At 38.5% G+C, this 18693-nt stretch overlaps 2 protein-coding genes across 3 annotated transcripts in view; one reads left to right on the top strand and one right to left on the bottom strand.

The window, feature by feature from the left end:
• mtus2a (microtubule associated tumor suppressor candidate 2a) overlaps window positions 1–18247 on the top strand; it is a 43398-nt gene extending 25151 nt beyond the window's left edge. Inside the window, exons 4-14 of one of the 2 annotated variants that reach the window (XM_056247765.1) lie at window positions 2524–2682; window positions 6878–6976; window positions 9364–9638; window positions 11808–11874; window positions 13601–13815; window positions 13899–14004; window positions 14100–14173; window positions 14258–14356; window positions 16574–16693; window positions 17524–17621; window positions 17704–18247. In XM_056247765.1, coding sequence (XP_056103740.1) covers window positions 2524–2682; window positions 6878–6976; window positions 9364–9638; window positions 11808–11874; window positions 13601–13815; window positions 13899–14004; window positions 14100–14173; window positions 14258–14356; window positions 16574–16693; window positions 17524–17621; window positions 17704–18052 — 1661 coding nt within the window. In that variant the 3' untranslated portion in view covers window positions 18053–18247. Of the gene's footprint in view, window positions 1–2523; window positions 2683–6877; window positions 6977–9363; window positions 9639–11807; window positions 11875–13600; window positions 13816–13898; window positions 14005–14099; window positions 14174–14257; window positions 14357–16573; window positions 16694–17520; window positions 17622–17703 lie in introns of both variants that reach the window. The other variant, XM_056247764.1, reaches the window with a different exon arrangement.
• slc43a2b (solute carrier family 43 member 2b) overlaps window positions 1–18693 on the bottom strand; it is a 186837-nt gene that overhangs the window by 149308 nt on the left and 18836 nt on the right. The window lies entirely within an intron of this gene.

The following is an 18693-nucleotide window of genomic DNA, read 5'->3' as shown; positions in this document are numbered from 1 at the left end:
TTTTTCATTCTGATTTTTTCGCTGTGCCATCTAAATGTTGGTAGATGGGAAATAACCTTCTGTGCTGGAATAACATCTGGTCCCATCACATTTCCTCTGTCACTTATAAGCCATCCCAATCCTTATCCTTAATGTGAGCTCTTTTCTCCCAGATATTTTCATTCCTCTTGCATCTTTTTGCTTTCTATTTTCACTTCTTTTTCTGTCTGTCTCTCCTTTTCTCTATAGTGGTCTTGTCAGTGGTGATTTAACTATCTAGCTCTTCTTTTATCTCCTCCCCAGTTTATCATTTATTTCTCTAATAGTGGTGCCCAACGTGAGGTGCATTCCTATTCTCTCCTCCTTCCCGACACATTGTTTTCCTCCATCTCTTGCTTTTGTACTATCACATTACACTTGTTTCTGTTGGCCAGAAGGCCAGAGAAGAAGTGCTGATTATTTGGTTCTGAATTTTATCCCCACCAGAACCGCATTAAATTAATCTTCTACTATTTTTCGCATTCCCTTCTGGTGCATTGTTTTGATAAATTATTCAGCTCAAACTGAATTGTATATTTGTATTACTCATATTAAGCTGAGAATTTGTCTTCATTATGATCGAAATGTCAGCAGCATTGTTTTCAATTTCAATTCAGCAAGTGTGAATTGCTTCTCTGCACTGTATTTCCAGGACCTTGTGTGTGTGTGTGTGTGTGTGTGTGTGTGTGTGTGTGTGTGTGTGTGTGTGTGTGTGTGTGTGTGTGTGTGTGTGTGTGTGTGTGTGTGTGTGTGCGTGCTTGCGTGCGCGTGTGTGTGTGTTATATTTAATTTTTATAAGCCTCTATAAGCTACTACAATGCACCCTGCCAGTTATTTATATGACAGATATTATATTTTTTCTGAATTAAATATCCGACTTTTGTCAAATTTTACTGTTGACTGCATTTATTAATCTCAGCAATTGTGCTACCAAAGTAATAAAAATGATTTTTGTTTTATTCTATACCAAATATAAATTATTAATTTAGGCTAAATCTTACAACCTGTTACACACCCATTTTATTTAAATTTAATTAATGTTTAATTAATGAAAATAACAAAATCACACAAATCCAGATTTTCAGCTGTATTAAGACATTTTCCAAATTTTGTCATAGGGTTTCAAACTTAACAGATCTCATTTCAAACAAACAAATACATAAATAAACAAACAAACAAACTGCTCATGTAATGTAGAGGTTCAGTCTGTTTTTAAACCATTTTCTTAAAAGGAAAAAAGGTTAGAGATCATATATTGTACTTTGTTCATTAAAAATAATGTGTAGCTAGAGCGTGATGCTTTCTACTGACTTTTAATGGTAGATATCTTAGGTGCACAATGTGATCCAAACCACACAAGTATAATGCTCCCATCATTTGGATGATTATGTAAATCCAGAGAGCTGATGAAACAGTAAAAAATCTTAAGGATTGAGTCTCTGTGTTACTAACCCAGTTACACACAATGCAAGCAGTTAACTGGTTCTCACATTTGGAGGAGAATCCACCAATAAGCAGCGAGGTTTATTTCCCGGCAGCCAATCAAGTGCGTCTCTCAGCGGCTCTGCACCTTAACATATCCTGCTGTGAGAGCTGGAGGGCTGTGGCACTTCCTGTTGTTTCCGAAACTCCATCTCTGCAGCCAGAACTTTGTTCCAGTTCTTTACCCTTATCAGATCACCCTCAGATTGCCTTTACCGCAGAATATTCTTGCCATAGATTAGTGATTCTGTTAGTGTGGTTATGTTTAATGCCCAGTAAAGGCTATAGATTTCATGCTAACAAAATCTCTTTGAATTAATGGCAGTTGTTGGCTGCTCTACTCTTCAGGTTACATGGGAGTTATAAAATATGGTATTTAAAAACACTTATGACCGTGTACTGTCAGCATTTCTGCATCTGTCTGCTCTTCTCTGTTCCTGGAATACTCTCTCAGCACTTCATAAATCATAGAGATAGCACAGCAGCAGAGCAGCGTTCTGTACGGGCTCCCGAGAATGGTGTCGCCTTACACTGAAACTAAGCTAAAATAGAGAGGAAAGTGTCTTTCAAAGGACCCGTTATATAAAAGTGCCTATGTGGTTTGTGAAATCTGTTATGGCTCATTGAAAAGATACTATGTCTTGTTCTTTTTTTTCTTTTACATGGCAAGCAGTTCTCATTTTATTGCAGCATTTGTTCATATTGAGCTGGGCTGCGGTTATTGATCAAGCCTAGAGTGGGATAAACGGATGGTCTGGGTTCAGTTGTGGGGTTAATGAGCAGTTAGATGAATTCTCATCCACCACAGATGATGAATAATGTGCTTAGATAGCAGCAGAGTAAGACAGTGAAGGTGAGAGCGAGATGAGCACAGTCTGATTAAGCATTCACAGTAAATCATAGAACAAGAAATTGACCTGCAGTATTCAGTGTCTAGACTACTGTGTGATGCACAATGAATTATATGCAGCTCAATTGCAAAGCAAAAAAGAAAACATTTTTCTCTTTTTTGGGTAATTTCAGGGCCCAACAGTATAAATGATGAGCCACCGTTTCACCGTGTCACCACGTCGCCCCCTGGAGATGGATCCAGAGCACCCTGCCGCAGCAACCCTCAACCCCCCAACACTCCTGCACCCACACGCCGCACGATGCTGCCCCCTTCTCGAAGCTCCCCTGTGGGTAAGTGGACCAAACCTCCATATTTTCAGCTAGTATGCACTTCAAGAAGTATGCTCTAAACAAGATGAAATCAAACCAGAATGCAGTACAAGGCATATGCACCACTAATACAAACAATGACATTCAGTGCTACAACAAGCATGTTTAAACAAGCATGTGCTACATGTGGTATGCACTACTACAAGTATTTTTCAACTAGCATGCATAATATGCTTCAGCTAGTATATACTATAAGAATGAACTTCAAATAGTGCATATATTACAAGTTGCTCTCTGATTAGTATGCACTACGAAAAGTATGTTCTTTAGTAAGTGTACACTTTAAAACGTATGGACTATGTACTGTATAGCTAGTATGCGCTTCAATATGCACTATTAGTAAAATGAAATGTATGAATTTCAATTAGAATGCACTCTAAGAAGTATGCTCTAAACAAGACTAATTCCATTAGAATGCACTACAACTAGAGTGATCTGCAACCAGTACTACAACAAGCATGTGTTTAAACAAGTACGGACCACAAGAGGTATGTACTTCTTCAAGTATTTGTTTCAACTAGCATGCATTAAAAAAGTATGTACTTAAGCTAGTATACCCTTATGCTATAAGAATAAAGTTCAAATAGTTTATATTACAAGATGCTCTCTGATAAGTATGCACTTCAATTAGTATGCACTACAAAAAGTATGTGCTTCACTAAGTGTACACTATAAAACATGGGCGTAGTATGCTAGTATGCACTTCAATAAGAATGTACTATGAGTATGTAATTCAGCTAGTATGAATTTCAAGAAGTATGCACTACAAGAAGTATGCTCTAAACAAGGATAATCCCATTAGAATGCACTACAACTAGAGTGATCTTCAACCGGTACAATAACAAGCATGTGTTTCAACAAGTACGCAATATAAGAGGTTTAGACTACTAGAAGTATGTTCAAATAGTATGCATTACTAAAATATGTACTTCAACTAGTATATACTGTATGAATGGACTTCAAATAGTTTACATTAGAACTACTGGCATTGTTTTGTTTGCTTGTTTCTTCATAATTCAGGATGAATTTAGTTCAGTTGGCGTGTTGAAATATCGAGGTTGCATGCTTCCTCCAGTGCCAGAAGTGACCTGTCAAATGTCATGATGAATTCTCAGACAGCAGCTCCAGTTTGAAGACAGATCTCCACTGATCCATGGACACAGAGCTGAGAGCGTACTTGTCAGGCATAAGTAAACAGCGCTACCTCCCTGTTCATGTCCTCTACAGAGTCATTAATCTCCTCTGCGTGTGTGAATAATGGGACAGTCCAGTTGGTGGGTGTTGCAGCCTATGTTTAGTCAAGACTGAAATGCAGACTTTTCCTTGAGAGAGAAAAAACAGCCTTTCTTAGTGTTCAAGAAGTAGGCCATTCAGACTCATTCATCTTAAGCCCAGCAAGGGAAAAGTGGCTGGTCTACTTTCATGTGCTGTACACACTTATTGAAGCACATACTTTTTATGGTGCATGAAGGTTGAAGTGCATACTTCTAGAAGTGCACACCTCCTATAATACATACATGTTGAAATATGCTTGTTGTAGTACTGGTTGAGGATCACTCTAGTGGTAGTGCTTTCTAATGTGAATAGTCTGGTTTAGAGCATACTTCTTGTAGTGTAAAATCATTGAAGTGCATTCTAGCTAAATTTCGTACTCGATATAGTGGATTCTTATTGAAGTGCATGCTAAGTCTATATGTTTTATAGTGCACACTTTTTGAAGTGCATACTTATTGTAGTGCATACTGATTGAAGTGTATACTTACTGGAGTGCCCCAGTCGTTGTAATGTAAAATACGTGAAATCTAGTCTAAATTACTTAAAATAGATATCTTGTAGTGCATATGAAAAATGCTTGTTCTAGTAATGTTTGAAGATCAGTCTAGTTGTAATGCTTTCTAATGGAATAAGTCTTGTTTAGAGCATACGTCTTTGTAGTGTATACTCATAGAAGTGCATACTAGTTAAATTGTATACCCCTTGTGCATTTTTATTAAAGCCGATACTAGCTGAACCCTATACATTTTATAGTGCACACTTAATGAAAGTGTAATGTAAATGTAATGTAAACTATTGGAAGTCCATTCTTATAGTGTATATTAGCTGAAGTACATGTTTGTGTAATGCATGCTAGTTGAAACGATTACTTGTAGTAGTGCATACCTCTTGTAATGCGTACTTGTTGAAATGCATGCTTGTAGTACTGAAGATTACTCTAGTTGTATTGCATTCTGTTATAATTAATCCTGTTTAGACGAGCATACACCTTGTAGTGAAAACTCATTAAAGTGCATACTAGCTGAATTTCATACACTTGCTTGCAATCACCTATTTATCTCAGCTCAGTTAGGCCGATCATTAAGAAGTAGTCATCCGATTAAAGCAAGTGATGAACCATTGTGCATGCTGGTGACATTACAGAAGAGCCTATCCAATCAGAACTCGTCTATGACCATTTAACCAATCTTTTTCCTTCTGCCTAAAGGATAATGAGGCTATTAAGATGCCATGGTCCTCTTCTTTCCTCCTCATCCTCCTTTTTTTATTATAACCTGTCCCCCCCTATCTCAAGTGTTGTTATCAGTTCTGTCCCATTTTCAGCGTCACGTTTTCCGATCCTTAGCCACAGCTCTAAGAGCATATAGCTCTGCCTGCTGCTTCCCTCTTTGTCATCCTGACAAAATCTCCAGAACCCTGAAGGGACAAAAAGGCTGCCAGGGCAGCTGGCTCATCATGAAGTACTGATTTAGGGTTAGCATGCTGTCAAGGTAGTGAGCGATGACATCATTCATGAGACACTGCTGTTAAAAAACATTTCAGAGATCCTGTGCAGCTATCATATATCTCGCATGGATCTAAGGTAACCGAGTATTTATAACACACATGCAGGCTTTAGGCTGCCATACTTGAGTTAAGCATACTCACATGCACCCACCCATGGTGCACCGGTGCCTCTGATGCCGTAGGTGCTGTCTCAGCATGGGGGGTGGGGTAGAAGTGTGGTCCTAGGGAGGAGGGAGTCTATTGGGATTCTAAAGGGGTGTCTATGGCTGTCTGCTACATGTTGAAATGAGCTGGCAGTAATTAGGTGCCCTGGGACCCCTGTTGCAATGTGATGTTTGTGTGTGTGTGTGTGTGCTGTGTTGGGTAAAAGTAAGCCAAAAGCAGCAACCCCAAAAACATAAGCACCCCCTTCTGTTGTGAGATGGGAGATTTGAAAGATTCCAACCCAACCCAGCAGTGTCTTCAGTCTTTTCCTATTATTCCACAGGCAGTCCCAGTCTCTTCTGTTCGGGTGATATCACCAATAATGATAATATAGTAATTTGTACATGTAAATACTATATTTATAATTGTGTTGTAAAATCAGTATGTACATTTTCGGTCATAACACAACAAATAAGGGATCACACAGTGGTGGAATTCATATATATTAAGGAAGTCTCTTATGCTCTTCAAGGCTGCATTTATTTAATCAAAACTATATATAAAATATAACAATATTTATTATATATATATTTTTTATTCTTTTTATTTTTTATTTCTTGATTTCTTGATGTAATTGATCCTTCAGAAATCATTCTAATATATTCTGATTTGTCGCTCAAGAAACGATTTGTCGCTCAAGAAACATTTCTTTGTATTATCAATGTTGAAAACATTATAAATTTCGATGTCACTTTTGATCGATTTAATGCATCCTTGCAATGCGTTGACCATTTTATATTATTATGAGGGTTATCAGGGTTATTTCAAGAAATATTCTCCATTTTTTTCACATCAATTTGGGCTGACCACAGATCTGAGGTTTGTGAGATTGATTTTTTAATATATTTATACTGTATTCTGTACTGTATGTGCACGGATGCCTGCAGCCTCTCAGAATATCATATCGTTCAGCCCGTGTGGCAGCAGCGTTATTCTGTGGTTGGCTGCCTCTTATTGGAATCGATCCATGGACCACTGAGACCATATTATGACTCCATGGAAGAGGAGAGCGATACGAAAAGAGATAGAAAGGGGGGTGGTGGTTACTGTTGCAAATGCATTCATGGATTTGCAGTCGCATGCCCTGTATGTGTGCCCCAAGTGAATGTCCTTGAATTCAGGAAACCTCCTACACTGCCATTAACTCACCGATGTCTTTCTTTATCTATAGCATCCCGTAAGGAATTCCAGAAGAGTTCTGATGGCACCCGTTCATCTCTCTCTTCCCCTAAGAGACTCGCTGTAGTGTCTCCTAAACCACAGTCTCCAGGTAACCAACCAAAACAAAGATCAACCCAAGATTGCTTTCTTTTCATAGCTGTCCCCTGCTGCTCTACAGAGTACAGTGCTTCCATTAGAGGATGTCACCCTATTGGATAAATCTCATCTGACGCTCACATCTCCACCGAAAACCTCTTTATTTTTCTACACACACACACACACACACACACGCACGCACGCACGCACGCACGCACGCACACACACACACACACACACACACACACACACACACACACACACACACACACACACACACACACACACACACACACACACACACACACACACACACACACGCACACACGCACACACACACACACACACATAAACAGAATGAGAGAGTACATTTAAGATTTAATCAGTGTGGCCACTGGGGTCACTGTCCAGCTGTCATGTTGAACAAAATGAAACAATAATCAAAACAATACCCAATCTTCAGCATTTGATCCCCACAGTACTGTCTGTATCCCTCCTGGGGTGCAAATTATGGGTTTGAACTCATAATTAGAGTCTGAATCCCCCTGAAGGACATTAAAACAAAATGTTGGGGGTTCTTGAGAAACATGTTAGGAGGTTTCAGAGTGAATCTTTGCCCTCTTGCTTTCTTTGTCTTCTGATGAGCAGGGAATCTACCTAACATCAGTTTCGCCCACCTTACTACCCGAAAAGCAGTTTTTCTCTTTGTTGTCATAGAGACTGATTCTCAGACCAAAGACTAAGCCGCTTTAGGAGGATGGTGGCTGTTTGTGTGTGTGTGTGTGTGTGTGTGTGTGTGTGTGTGTGTGTGTGTGTGTGTGTGTGTGTGTGTGTGTGTGTGTGTGTGTGTGTGTGTGTGTGTGTGTGTGTGTGTGTGTGTGTGTGTGTGTGTGTGTGTGTGTGTGTGTGTGTGTGTGTGTGTGTGTGTGTGTGTGTGTGTGTGTGTGTGAGGAATGGATTGCGTATGAGTCAGCATAATGTTTTAAAATGTTTATTTAAATTGATGCTAGTACAGGACTTTTGTACAGGAACATCATTTTGATTAAGATTAGAGCTCTTTGATATTGTCTAACTTTATACACTATCGGTCAAAAGTTTGTGGTTGGTCAGATTTTTTCAAATGTTTTTTTAAAGATGCCTCTCGTGATTACCAAGGCATTTATTTGATAAATATTTTGTATAATTTAAAGTGTAATTTATTCCAGTGATGGCAAGGCTGAATTTTCAGCATCATTACTCCAATCTTCAGTGTCACATGATCCTTCAGAAATCATTCTAATATGTTGATTTGCTGCTCAAGAAACATTAATATTAAAACATGATGTTTTTTTCAGGATTCTTTGATGAATAGAACAGCATTACTTTGAAATAGAAATCTGTTTATAACATTATTAATGTATTTACTGTCTCTTTTGATCAATTTAATGTGCACTTGCTGAATAATTTATTCTTTCAAAAATCTCCAAACCTTTGAACACAATGTATCTCAACATTTCTATACAGTATGCAGCCTACAATGAACATAGGACAGCCGTAGCTTGCTAATGTGTGTAGAGGTTAATTCAATACCTAATAAGTCAGTAAAGGGCATTGACAAAATTTGATGCAGTCATTAACAAACAAATTGCTTGCATACTCAACACTGAGGACAACAATGACTCCATCATAGCAATTAACAGCTCTACACAGACAAGTCTTTTTTCTGAAGATTAGTTTCTACAGTAATGATGGCGGTAAATCATCTTGTCATTCCATTTGGCTCATTGTGTTTATCAAATTCATCAAGAGATGAATGCTAACACGCAGCTGCAGTAAGAACAAAAACATTAGCTGCTATTAGCATTAGCATGTGTAGTGATTTCGATTGCTTGCTTATCTTTAAGCACATTATGCCTTGGTTTTATATTTTATAAATGAAAAATATTTTACTTTTATGCTACTTTTTGAGTTTATCTCTATATAGCATAAATAATTTATAATGTCTTTATGTAACTTCCATGAGTGTCTTTGTGTGACTAATCTATAGCCTACATCCATTGTAATGCATATATTGTGAATTGCAAATATTCCATTATTATACTTGAACTATAAGATTTGATATGGTTTGTTTTGCCACTGTGCCATTAGCTGTGGGTCACATACCTCATTTTAACATTACAATGAAACCAGTCTAGTCTTTGAATAGTCCATTTGCTTTACTTATAGAGTATTCACCTAATCCAGTTAGGTATAGAAATTATGGTAAAGCTTCATGTAAATTGTTTCATGGTTGTTAAGCGCACAGTACTCCCTGGGGTGTCGTAGCATTATGGAGGCCGTTTTATTCACACAGGGCAGTTCTGAGATGAGTTTAATGAAATAGATTTTTTAGTGCTGTTTCTTTTGCGTTTCCCACTTTAGTGCTTCAGAGGCAACAGAAGGCAACAGTGGCAGTCCGAGGCTCAAGCATTCAGATTGTGCCTCGTACTGGCTCCCCAGGTCCAGAGAAGAAAAGAGAAGAAGAGCAGAAGAAAGAAAAAGAGCGAGATGAAGTAGAGAGACACGAGGAGTTGCAGCTCTTGCAGGGTCGCTATGAAGAACAGGCCAAGCAACTGCAGGCTCTTCACACAGAACTAAAGAAAACCAGCCTGGGTCTGGAGGTCTTTGTCATCTGTACTCAGCACTTCTCCCTCAAGGTATTTTATTGCAGACATCATCTAAACATCACATTTTCTTTCATATGTGACTGAATCATTAGGCGTTGGGCATACTCTACTAGTTTTTTATTATTACCACTTTACACATTTTAGAATCCTAATAAAGTCATCAAAACTATTAAATGAAACAACTAATTTTATTTTTATTTTATTTAATTTTTCATAGGTAAATGTTTGGCAACAGTTCTTCTAACCCTAATTGATGGAGTGTGTAGCTTTTCATTTCTTAAACAACCATGTAGGATATGGCCATATTCCAGGATGACAATGTCAAGATTCATCAGGCTTAAATAGTAAAAAAAATGGTTGGGAGGGAGCATGAGGAATCATTTACACACATGAATTGGCATTTTTCACACATGAATTGGCAATAAAATGATCTTGTATTGACAATGACAATGCAAGAGTCGAGCACTTTTGTACACAATCCATAAATTAGGGTTAAAAGAACTGTTGCCAAAAATTGCTATAAACATAATAATCACACTTTTATTGTATTATATTTTTGGAGAATTGGTCATCCCAAAGATGCTGTTTTCTAAATGTATTGTTGTTAAGCATAAGTACGTTCAATCAATCATGATTCACAGTACACTATAGTGACATTCCTCATGGCACAAACCCTGTGATCAAATGATTTGCTCAAGGGCACAATGATGTTACGGTCTTCACATGTCATCACTACATGAGATGTTTGTGTTACCATGCCAAAGCCTCAACCACTAGTTTACTGACCAACTAACACATCCATCTATCGTCTATCTCAACCACTGCAAACTGAACACTCAAAAACCAAAACACAAAACTCAAATAACAGCCTTTATCTAATCTATCATGAACAGAAGGATGAGGTAACTGTGTGCAAGAGCAGACCGTTGAGTCACTGTTTGCACACAGAATCACAACAAGCATATCACTGTATCCTTAGGATGAATCATATATGTTATCATCCTTATTTGTAATTCGCTTTAGATAAAAGCATCTGCTAAATTAATAAATAATGTAAATTAAAAATATTTTTTTTAGAAGCACAGTGCCCCCTGCTGTCCATCAGTGAATGATTGCCTAAATTATACATCATGAAAAAAAAAACATTTGTCCCCTGTTGCCTCTGAAATGCCTATGCATACAGTACTAATTCGAGACAAACTTAAACAAGTCAGTGAGGGGTCTGAAACATGATGGCTTAAAATATACACCCATTTATTCAATATGTTCCAGCCTAATGCCCACACATACTACATTAATATTAATTGCATTCCTCTCCTCCACATGCACTCCTGTTTGTCTGTTTAGCAGTAAAAGGTTTTACGGATAGAAGCTGTGTGTCAGTAACCTGCCAATTCCTCCCACGCCTGGCAACTCTAACATAAAGCAATCCACATTTTATTAGTTGTTATAATGCATGTTTCATTTTAAGTGCTTTTCATTATCAGGTTGGTATACAGTACATTTTCTGTTAAATGCACACTAGAGTGTTAATGCTTCTGCAGCATTGTATCAATTTATTTCTTCCTCGTCACCTTACACTTACAGACATGTCTTTTGTGTTTGATTTTGTTTAGTTTATAATGTTTGTCAGTTTCAAACACAACACTATCCGTATTCATAATTAGATTTTATTTAGGCCTTAAAAGTAATACTAAATGCAGTATGCAGTAGGTAGTAAACACTAAAAAAGTACAGTATGTGTTTATGTGAGGGTACATTGGTTCACTGTTTATTGATGTGATTACTGAACTATTAATTAGTAAAACGGTTAACCATGAAGAAATTGGACTTACTATAAATTGAATCCTAAATGGTTTATTTGTTGCTTACCCTGATATTGCTGCGACCAAATGTCCCTACAAAAATGGTTAAAACTGAAATCACCTACATTATAGAAACTAGCCACGAGGACTGAAAATGTTCCCCATGAGGAAAGAAGCTAAATAAACTTAAAATAATTCAAATAAATATTCATAAATAATACAATAATCCTGGAATAAATAATTCATAAATAATGAAAATGCACTTGGTTTTGCGGTTGGGTTCGAAGATAGATATAGATGTCAATGAAAAACTAGCCTTGAGTAGCCTAATATTGTATTTAATTGTTAGTAGTGGATTAGAATAAAAGCAGATGCGTGTTATTGTTTGTTTCAGAGTGAAAGTGCTGAGGAGAAGGAGAGAGAGTTGTCACAGGAACTCAGTCGGATTCAGCATGAAGTGGGTGAGTGTCCAGAAACTTCTAAGAAAAAAACAGTTGCCGGTTGCATAAACGGCTTAGACTAGTCTAACAATTTAGTCATCAATTATGTCAAGGATATGTTTAGTTTGGTCTGTGTTTCTTTAGTGCTTTGATTTGGTTTGTCTCTGCTGTTGTTTATTGTTTGAGTTGTTATCCTCTTAGGTGGTTTGCACTGTTTCTAGATCAGGTTCCTTGGTCTGTGTTCTATAGTTACCATGGTTTGTCTAATTTGAATCCAAAAAGTGAGACTGACTACCCCTTGAACTACAAACACGAGTAAAAGGTGTTCAGAAAACTACAAAACTAACCGACGGTTAATTAAAGAGGTTTAGATAAAGGGGTTTAAGTGACTAAGTGACTTAAGTGAAAATATTTTGTAATAATATGCATGAATATGAGGAGAGTCTCCGCATGAAAGACCCGTGACTGGCAGATCAACGTGCTACTGCATTTCTCTCCGATACAGTTGGAAATTAAATAAAATGTGGAGGATTTTATCTTTGACAAGATGATTGACAGGTCAATTTACCTGACAGGATGCGTGTAACTAAGCGACAGAGAGCAACCATTTAAAGACTCTATTTTATGACATGATAGTATGTCTAAAACCTTGTCTACTCTTCTGCTACACACTCAAAAGTATGTACTTTTTCTTCACAAAAAGAGTACATACTTTTAGGGCGTAGTATAAGTAGGCGAATTGAGACGCAGCATTGGTCTTTTCTTCTCTGTTGTGACGTATATCCCAGACAGTTAAACGGCTTCTCGAACAAGAAAAATGTAGGGCGGGACTTGAATTTGACTATCGGGAATTGATTGGATGGTTTGCTATTGTTGTGATGTCATATGAGTGACAGGTTGCCCCACCCTCATGCCAGTAAACACATCATCAGAGAAGAGAAAAGATGTTGCTGCAAGAGGGATAGGCCGTGAGACAGAGGGTTGATTGGTACCATTTTGAGGGATTAAACCGCATGGTGATTTTTGTGTAGGTATATGACCCTGTATTTGAAAAATGTGTGATAGCATTAGATTCAAGGTAGTTTTTGGTTACGGAGGACGATTTTCAAACATATGTCAAGAAAAAGTGTCATTATGTCATCAACATTAAACAGCATATAAATCAAAACTGCCTAATGTTACTGAATAAAATGTTGACCCAGGACGAGATATAGGACTGTGCAAGCATTAGGTGTGTTGATGGACTCAATCTACTCCATCTGTGTTTTGATTATCGTTCTGAAACCGATCCAGACGTAGTCTTTTTGCGCAATTTTCTCAGCTTTTTACCAGATTCAAGTGTTGATTAAAAAAAACAATACATTAAGGTAGAATAAAATTATTGTTTTCATTTGTTTGTGTGTTTGTTTAAAAGCAGAGGCTCTGTTCTTTCTTTTGATATATTACATTCAGATATTCATACCACTAAATATTCTGGGGACCATGAAACTTTTATAAAATGATCAAAAATGCTGGCAACTTTTTTCAAAAATGCTGGCGGCGAAAGAGTTAAAGATTATGAGGGCACATTATTATTATTTTTTTAATTATGTGCACGATAAACCATTTATAAGTACTGCAATATTCCTTTAAAAAAAAGCATTGTCAATTTTAAATCCATGGCTTCTTTAACAGTGGCTACATTTTTGCAACTGGCCCCTTATTTGTGATATTTATATCCATATGCTCTGTTTTTCATATCGCCCAGCCTTCAACGCAGCTCGCTGGGAGCGTCTTCAGAAGGAGAAGAGAGAGCTGGAGGAGTGTTTTGAGAGGGAGCTGAGAGAGTTACAGGTGCAGCAAGAGTCTGAACTCGTAACCTTAGAGGAGAACTTGAGATTACGGCACGCTTCGGACAGAGACCATCTCAGAGCAGAGCACCAGTCAGAGGTGGAGGAGTTTCACACCCAGCACCAGGAACAGGTTGGATCATCAGGCTGAGGATCATGGGAGATAGATTTAGGATGGCATGAATATGAAAACTCAACTGCGTGTTTTGTGTGTAGATCGAAGAGTTGACTGCCAACCACGAGGCCGCCCTTGAAGACCTGAAGACCATGCACAACATCACCATGTCAACACTGCAGGAGGAGCATGCCAGGACAATGAGAGGTGAGGGTGCCATTTGTAATACCACTACTAACCAGCTGACAGAAGTGTGGGGAAGAACGTAAATTCTGTATTCCTTCTCATTTCATTTCTCTTAGACTTAAGAAAAGCCCATGAGCAGCAAAAAGCCAATCTAGAAGAGGACTTTGAGAAACTGCGCCTCTCGCTTCAGGTGATTTGTTCAGTGACTCAAGGTTTAAGATTTTTTTGCCACTCATCCAAAGGGCTTCATTAGTAACAGTACCGTTTCTTTCAGGACCAGGTGGACACTCTGACTTTCCAGAACCGAACTCTGAAAGACAAAGCCAAGCGCTTTGAAGAGGCCCTGAGCAAGAGCACTGATGAACAAATCGTGGTAAATATAAAGGGACATTTATAAAGGGATACTAGGATTTAGGCCCACAAACGCTGAAAGTAAAGCCTGTTTTATGCTTCTGCGTCGAATCGACGGCGTACCCCCGCAGAGCCCTCTGCGTCGCCGCGAACCCCTCTCCGACCCCTCCGCCGTAGCTCGACGTGCACCTCCAAAAAATTGTAACTACGCGTCGAGGCGACGCAGACCGCAAGGGCTGTGATTGGTCAGACATCATTTCGGGAGTGTAGCTTTTCCGGTTTCCCCTCCCGCTATACCGCCATTTTTAAAGTGCGCAGTTTGTTTCAACGATGTATCACGTTGAGGAACGATTAAATCACTTCTGCGATTAAACATTTGCAATAAAATAATTTGTTGTTCAACGTCGATTAGTTCCAGCTGCAACAACATTCTCTCTCTTTCGCTCGCCATTACGCGCGTTTCCATTACAGATTTGCGCAAAACTTTTGCCTTTTTTTCTAAATGTCGATAAAAAACTATTGCCAAATGACCGATGTTATGCGACTAAACGTCTTTTTTTCCATAATCATTCCAAAAATCATGGTAACGGACGTTGGTAGCCACCGCACTAGACATTATTATTATTAATGGAAGGAGACGCATTAATGGCATTAATTAATGGCAGGGAAAGACACGGAGTTCTCCCTCATTTCAGCTCCGAGGTCTTGATTGTGGCATTTCTTTGAGGTTTAGAGTCCAGTAGGCTATTCCTGTAATTATTGTTTCTTTTATGAATTTTATGAATCCATTCGTTTTACCTTATTTAACCCGTAATTGCAAAACGAAAAATGAACGGTTGTTGTATTTTTGAAACGCAAAGTTGAACACCAAAATTTAAATTTGAACTGTAGCCTACACCAAATGCTGAAAAAAAAAAAAATATCAACGAATTTTCAGATAGGCCTAATTGTTTATGATTTTTTTGCCCCTTTATTAAACATTTAAAATATTCACAAATTAATATAGAAAAAATGTAGATTTTACTGGTTTTCTAAGGCCAAATTAGAACCTGGAAATAATATTTTTCCCGGAGTGCTGAATGAGAAGAGCCATAACCACAGAGCCTACAGAAAGGTGATTTATAGGTGAGATATAGGTTATAATAAATGTTTCTGAAAACATAACGAGGCATTTTAATTGTTTATTAATAAACTATTGTTTTCTAAATCAATGTCGGCTAAAAACATATCTCCATCTCCGGATGCACCTTTAGAGAGAAATGCACCTTTCATACGGATTACAATCAGAAGGTATTAGCTTTCGATTCGAATTTGTTCGTTTTAAAGTGGACATTTCAATAGCCTACATAGGCTATTTTTGTTTCAGTTCTCGCGCTTCAGTTCACGGAGACCATGAAAGCGCGCCTGATTGTTTTATTTTATTTTACAAAAGCAAAACGTTTTGTTGTTATTGTGAGTTTACGCAAATAAAAGAAGTTGCGAATAATGTATTATTATTTTCTGTATGACCAGAAATGATTGAGTATTTTAAGTAGTTTCCACCGTTGATAGGAAAACGCAAGTGTTCGCGCCCGAGCCTCCCTGCCATCCAGTGCGCGCTCCGCACTCTGCACACACACTTGGATATGCGTCAAAAGCTTGTGTTTATTTGTGATAATCTTAGCCCTGCCTATTATTATTGTCCAACCTGTATTTTGAATGAGATGTGACGAATTGCTTTGTTCCTTTTTTGGATAAAAGCGTCTTCTACATATGTAGCCTAATAAATGTTATAATAATGATTATTATTATTATTTGCGGACACGGACCCCAAACACACCGCGTCTTCTAAGGCAGGTGACTGTAAATGCGCAAAACCTGTTTCCAAATATTATATTCAAATATTCAAAATATTCCTTTTTCAAATTGCCTGAAAAACCTCCTCATGCGAGTGTAAAATCTTTTTTTGCGATAAACGGGAGTTTTTGCGAAATGCGTATTTTCAATTCGCAATTTCAATTCGCGCAATTTGAAGGGTAATGGAAACGAAAGCGGAACCGGCGCCCGGAACCAAAACAAACTAGCAAAGAGATTCGCAAAGCACACACCACCCTAGCGTTCTGGCGTTGAAATGCACCGCGATGCAACGCAACCTGACGCAGAACCATAAAACGGCCACGACGCCGTAGGAGTGACGGCGTAGCTACGCCGTGGAGTTGACGCAGAAGTATAATGAAGCCTTTTGTAAATGTATTTGCAGGATGCACTGGCCCCGTATCAGCATATCGAGGAAGACCTGAAGAGTCTAAAGGAGGTTCTGGAGATGAAGAACCAGCAAATTCATGACCAGGAGAAGAAGATCTGTCATTTGGAGAAAGTGGTAAGCTACAAATGAAAAGGTGTGCAGGATAAACACACTGTGCAGGAGAATTGTGAGATAAAGTATCTTCCTGTATTCAGTTTAAAGTTAAGAAAAGAAATCAAATTGTGGCCCAATTGACTAATTTGTTCCCTCGTTTTAGTTGAATCAAAACGAGGGAATAAATTAGGACAGCATAGCCACGATTTATTAAAACAAGGGAATGAATGAATAAGTCACGGGTACAAATTCTTAATTCATTGCCATGATATACTGTATATATTTTTGTCCACGTCATGTATGGGGCTCCGTAGAAAACAGTGCAAGTAAAAGACATTTTTATCTCAAGTAAAACCCCACCTTTGATCAAGGACCACATGATATTTATTGCAGGATGTTAAATAATGAATCATTTCTAATCAAATGAATTGATTTTATAGTGAATATATATCTACACTCCTTAGCTCTGACAACCCCATAATAACATCAACAAAACAAATCACACAAATAAAGAATTGTATAAATAATAAAGCAAGGACAATAATCCTTTTCTGATCCTTTTACTGCTACAGTACATTATTTATGATTTGGATATTAAATCACTTTCCATTTAAAACTGCTTTTTACTTTCTTTTTTCAGCTCCTTTGAAGGTTATATTATTTATGATTTGGAAATAGGACCGCTGTCCATTTTAAAGCCTTTTTTTTTACTCAACTTTTCCTTTCAGCTTTTATGCTTCTCATTGTTTCGTCCTCACGTAAAACACATTTCAGTCCACTGTTGTCCAGGCAGGGGAAGTTTGTGTAAGAATTTAATGTGGAGCTCTGTGTTCGCTTGATCCTTCGAGCAGGCCCAAAAGAACCTGCACCTGGAGGAGCGGGTCCAGGTGCTTCAGCAGCAGAATGAAGACCTGATGGCCCGCATCGACCGCCACCTCTCAGTGTCAAGGTCAGGGTTTGAAATAAGATCAAATTAGTCTTGCATAGCCAGTCTTTTGACTAATCCTGACTCTTTCATCCTGGATGTTTAGACAACTGTCTGAGGAGAACGCAAACCTTCAGGGGAATGTGGAGAAGGAAACCAGCGAGAAGAAACGCCTGAGCCGCAACAACGAAGAGCTGCTTTGGCTCCTCCAGACGAGTCCCCACCTGTCGCCTTCCTCTTCTCCCATCCACAGAGCCTTCTTCCCCGGCCCTGATATTCCCCCTTACCCTTACTCTCCAGGCCCTGGTACCCCCACACACTCCTATTCTCCTGGCCACTGTACGCCCACTCACAAGGTGGCTTCTCCGGGACCTGGGACGCCCACTCTGAGAGGCTCACCAGCAGCACGCTCGTCCCCCGCACGGATCCCGAACGCCAACACTTTACCCAGATGAGCTGTCCTACTGAATCTCAGCTGCCTCTCCCATTTTCTGTTACTGTCCGTCGTGGACGACAGTGCTTTGTTTTTATGTGCGGGCCATGATTTGCTTTAAAAAATGTGGCAAATTTTATTACGATTTTAACTACCCCAACTGCCAGACAGAGATCTAACAGCCTCTGTTATTTCCATTCTTTGAATTTTGAACTCAAGAAAGGATTGGAGGACGGAGGATTGAACTCGTAGCATCAGAATGAAAGAGCTACTGATGCTAATGCTAATGACATGCTGCCGACAATGCTTGGCCTGCATGGAAGCAGAATGATTTTTGTGTACAGAAGTACAGAAGTAGCTCGGCTTTAGATCGGACTCTAAAACATGCTGTTGGACTCCAACACAAATGTCTGTAGGTTCTCCTGAATGACATACGAGAACTTTATACAACAAAAAGCACTTTAGGTTTCTGCCCTACCTTCTTCCTACAGATAAATGCACCAGCATTTTTTGCGGTCTGGTTTATTTTTTTATAGGATATGTCTTCTGATTTTTCAAATCTCCCAGTGTTTGAGTTTCGATCCAGAATGTTTCAAATTTGTCAAGACATATACACTGCAAAATTTCATTTGCTTAATATTTTTTTCTTACATTGAAACTATC

Source organism: Rhinichthys klamathensis, unplaced genomic scaffold (assembly GCF_029890125.1).
Source record: "Rhinichthys klamathensis goyatoka isolate OS25496 unplaced genomic scaffold, OSU_Roscu_1.1 h1tg000050l_1, whole genome shotgun sequence".
Taxonomy (NCBI): Eukaryota; Metazoa; Chordata; class Actinopteri; order Cypriniformes; family Leuciscidae; genus Rhinichthys; species Rhinichthys klamathensis.
Note: the sequence above shows the minus strand (reverse complement) of the source record. Positions and strands in the feature narration are given on the sequence as shown.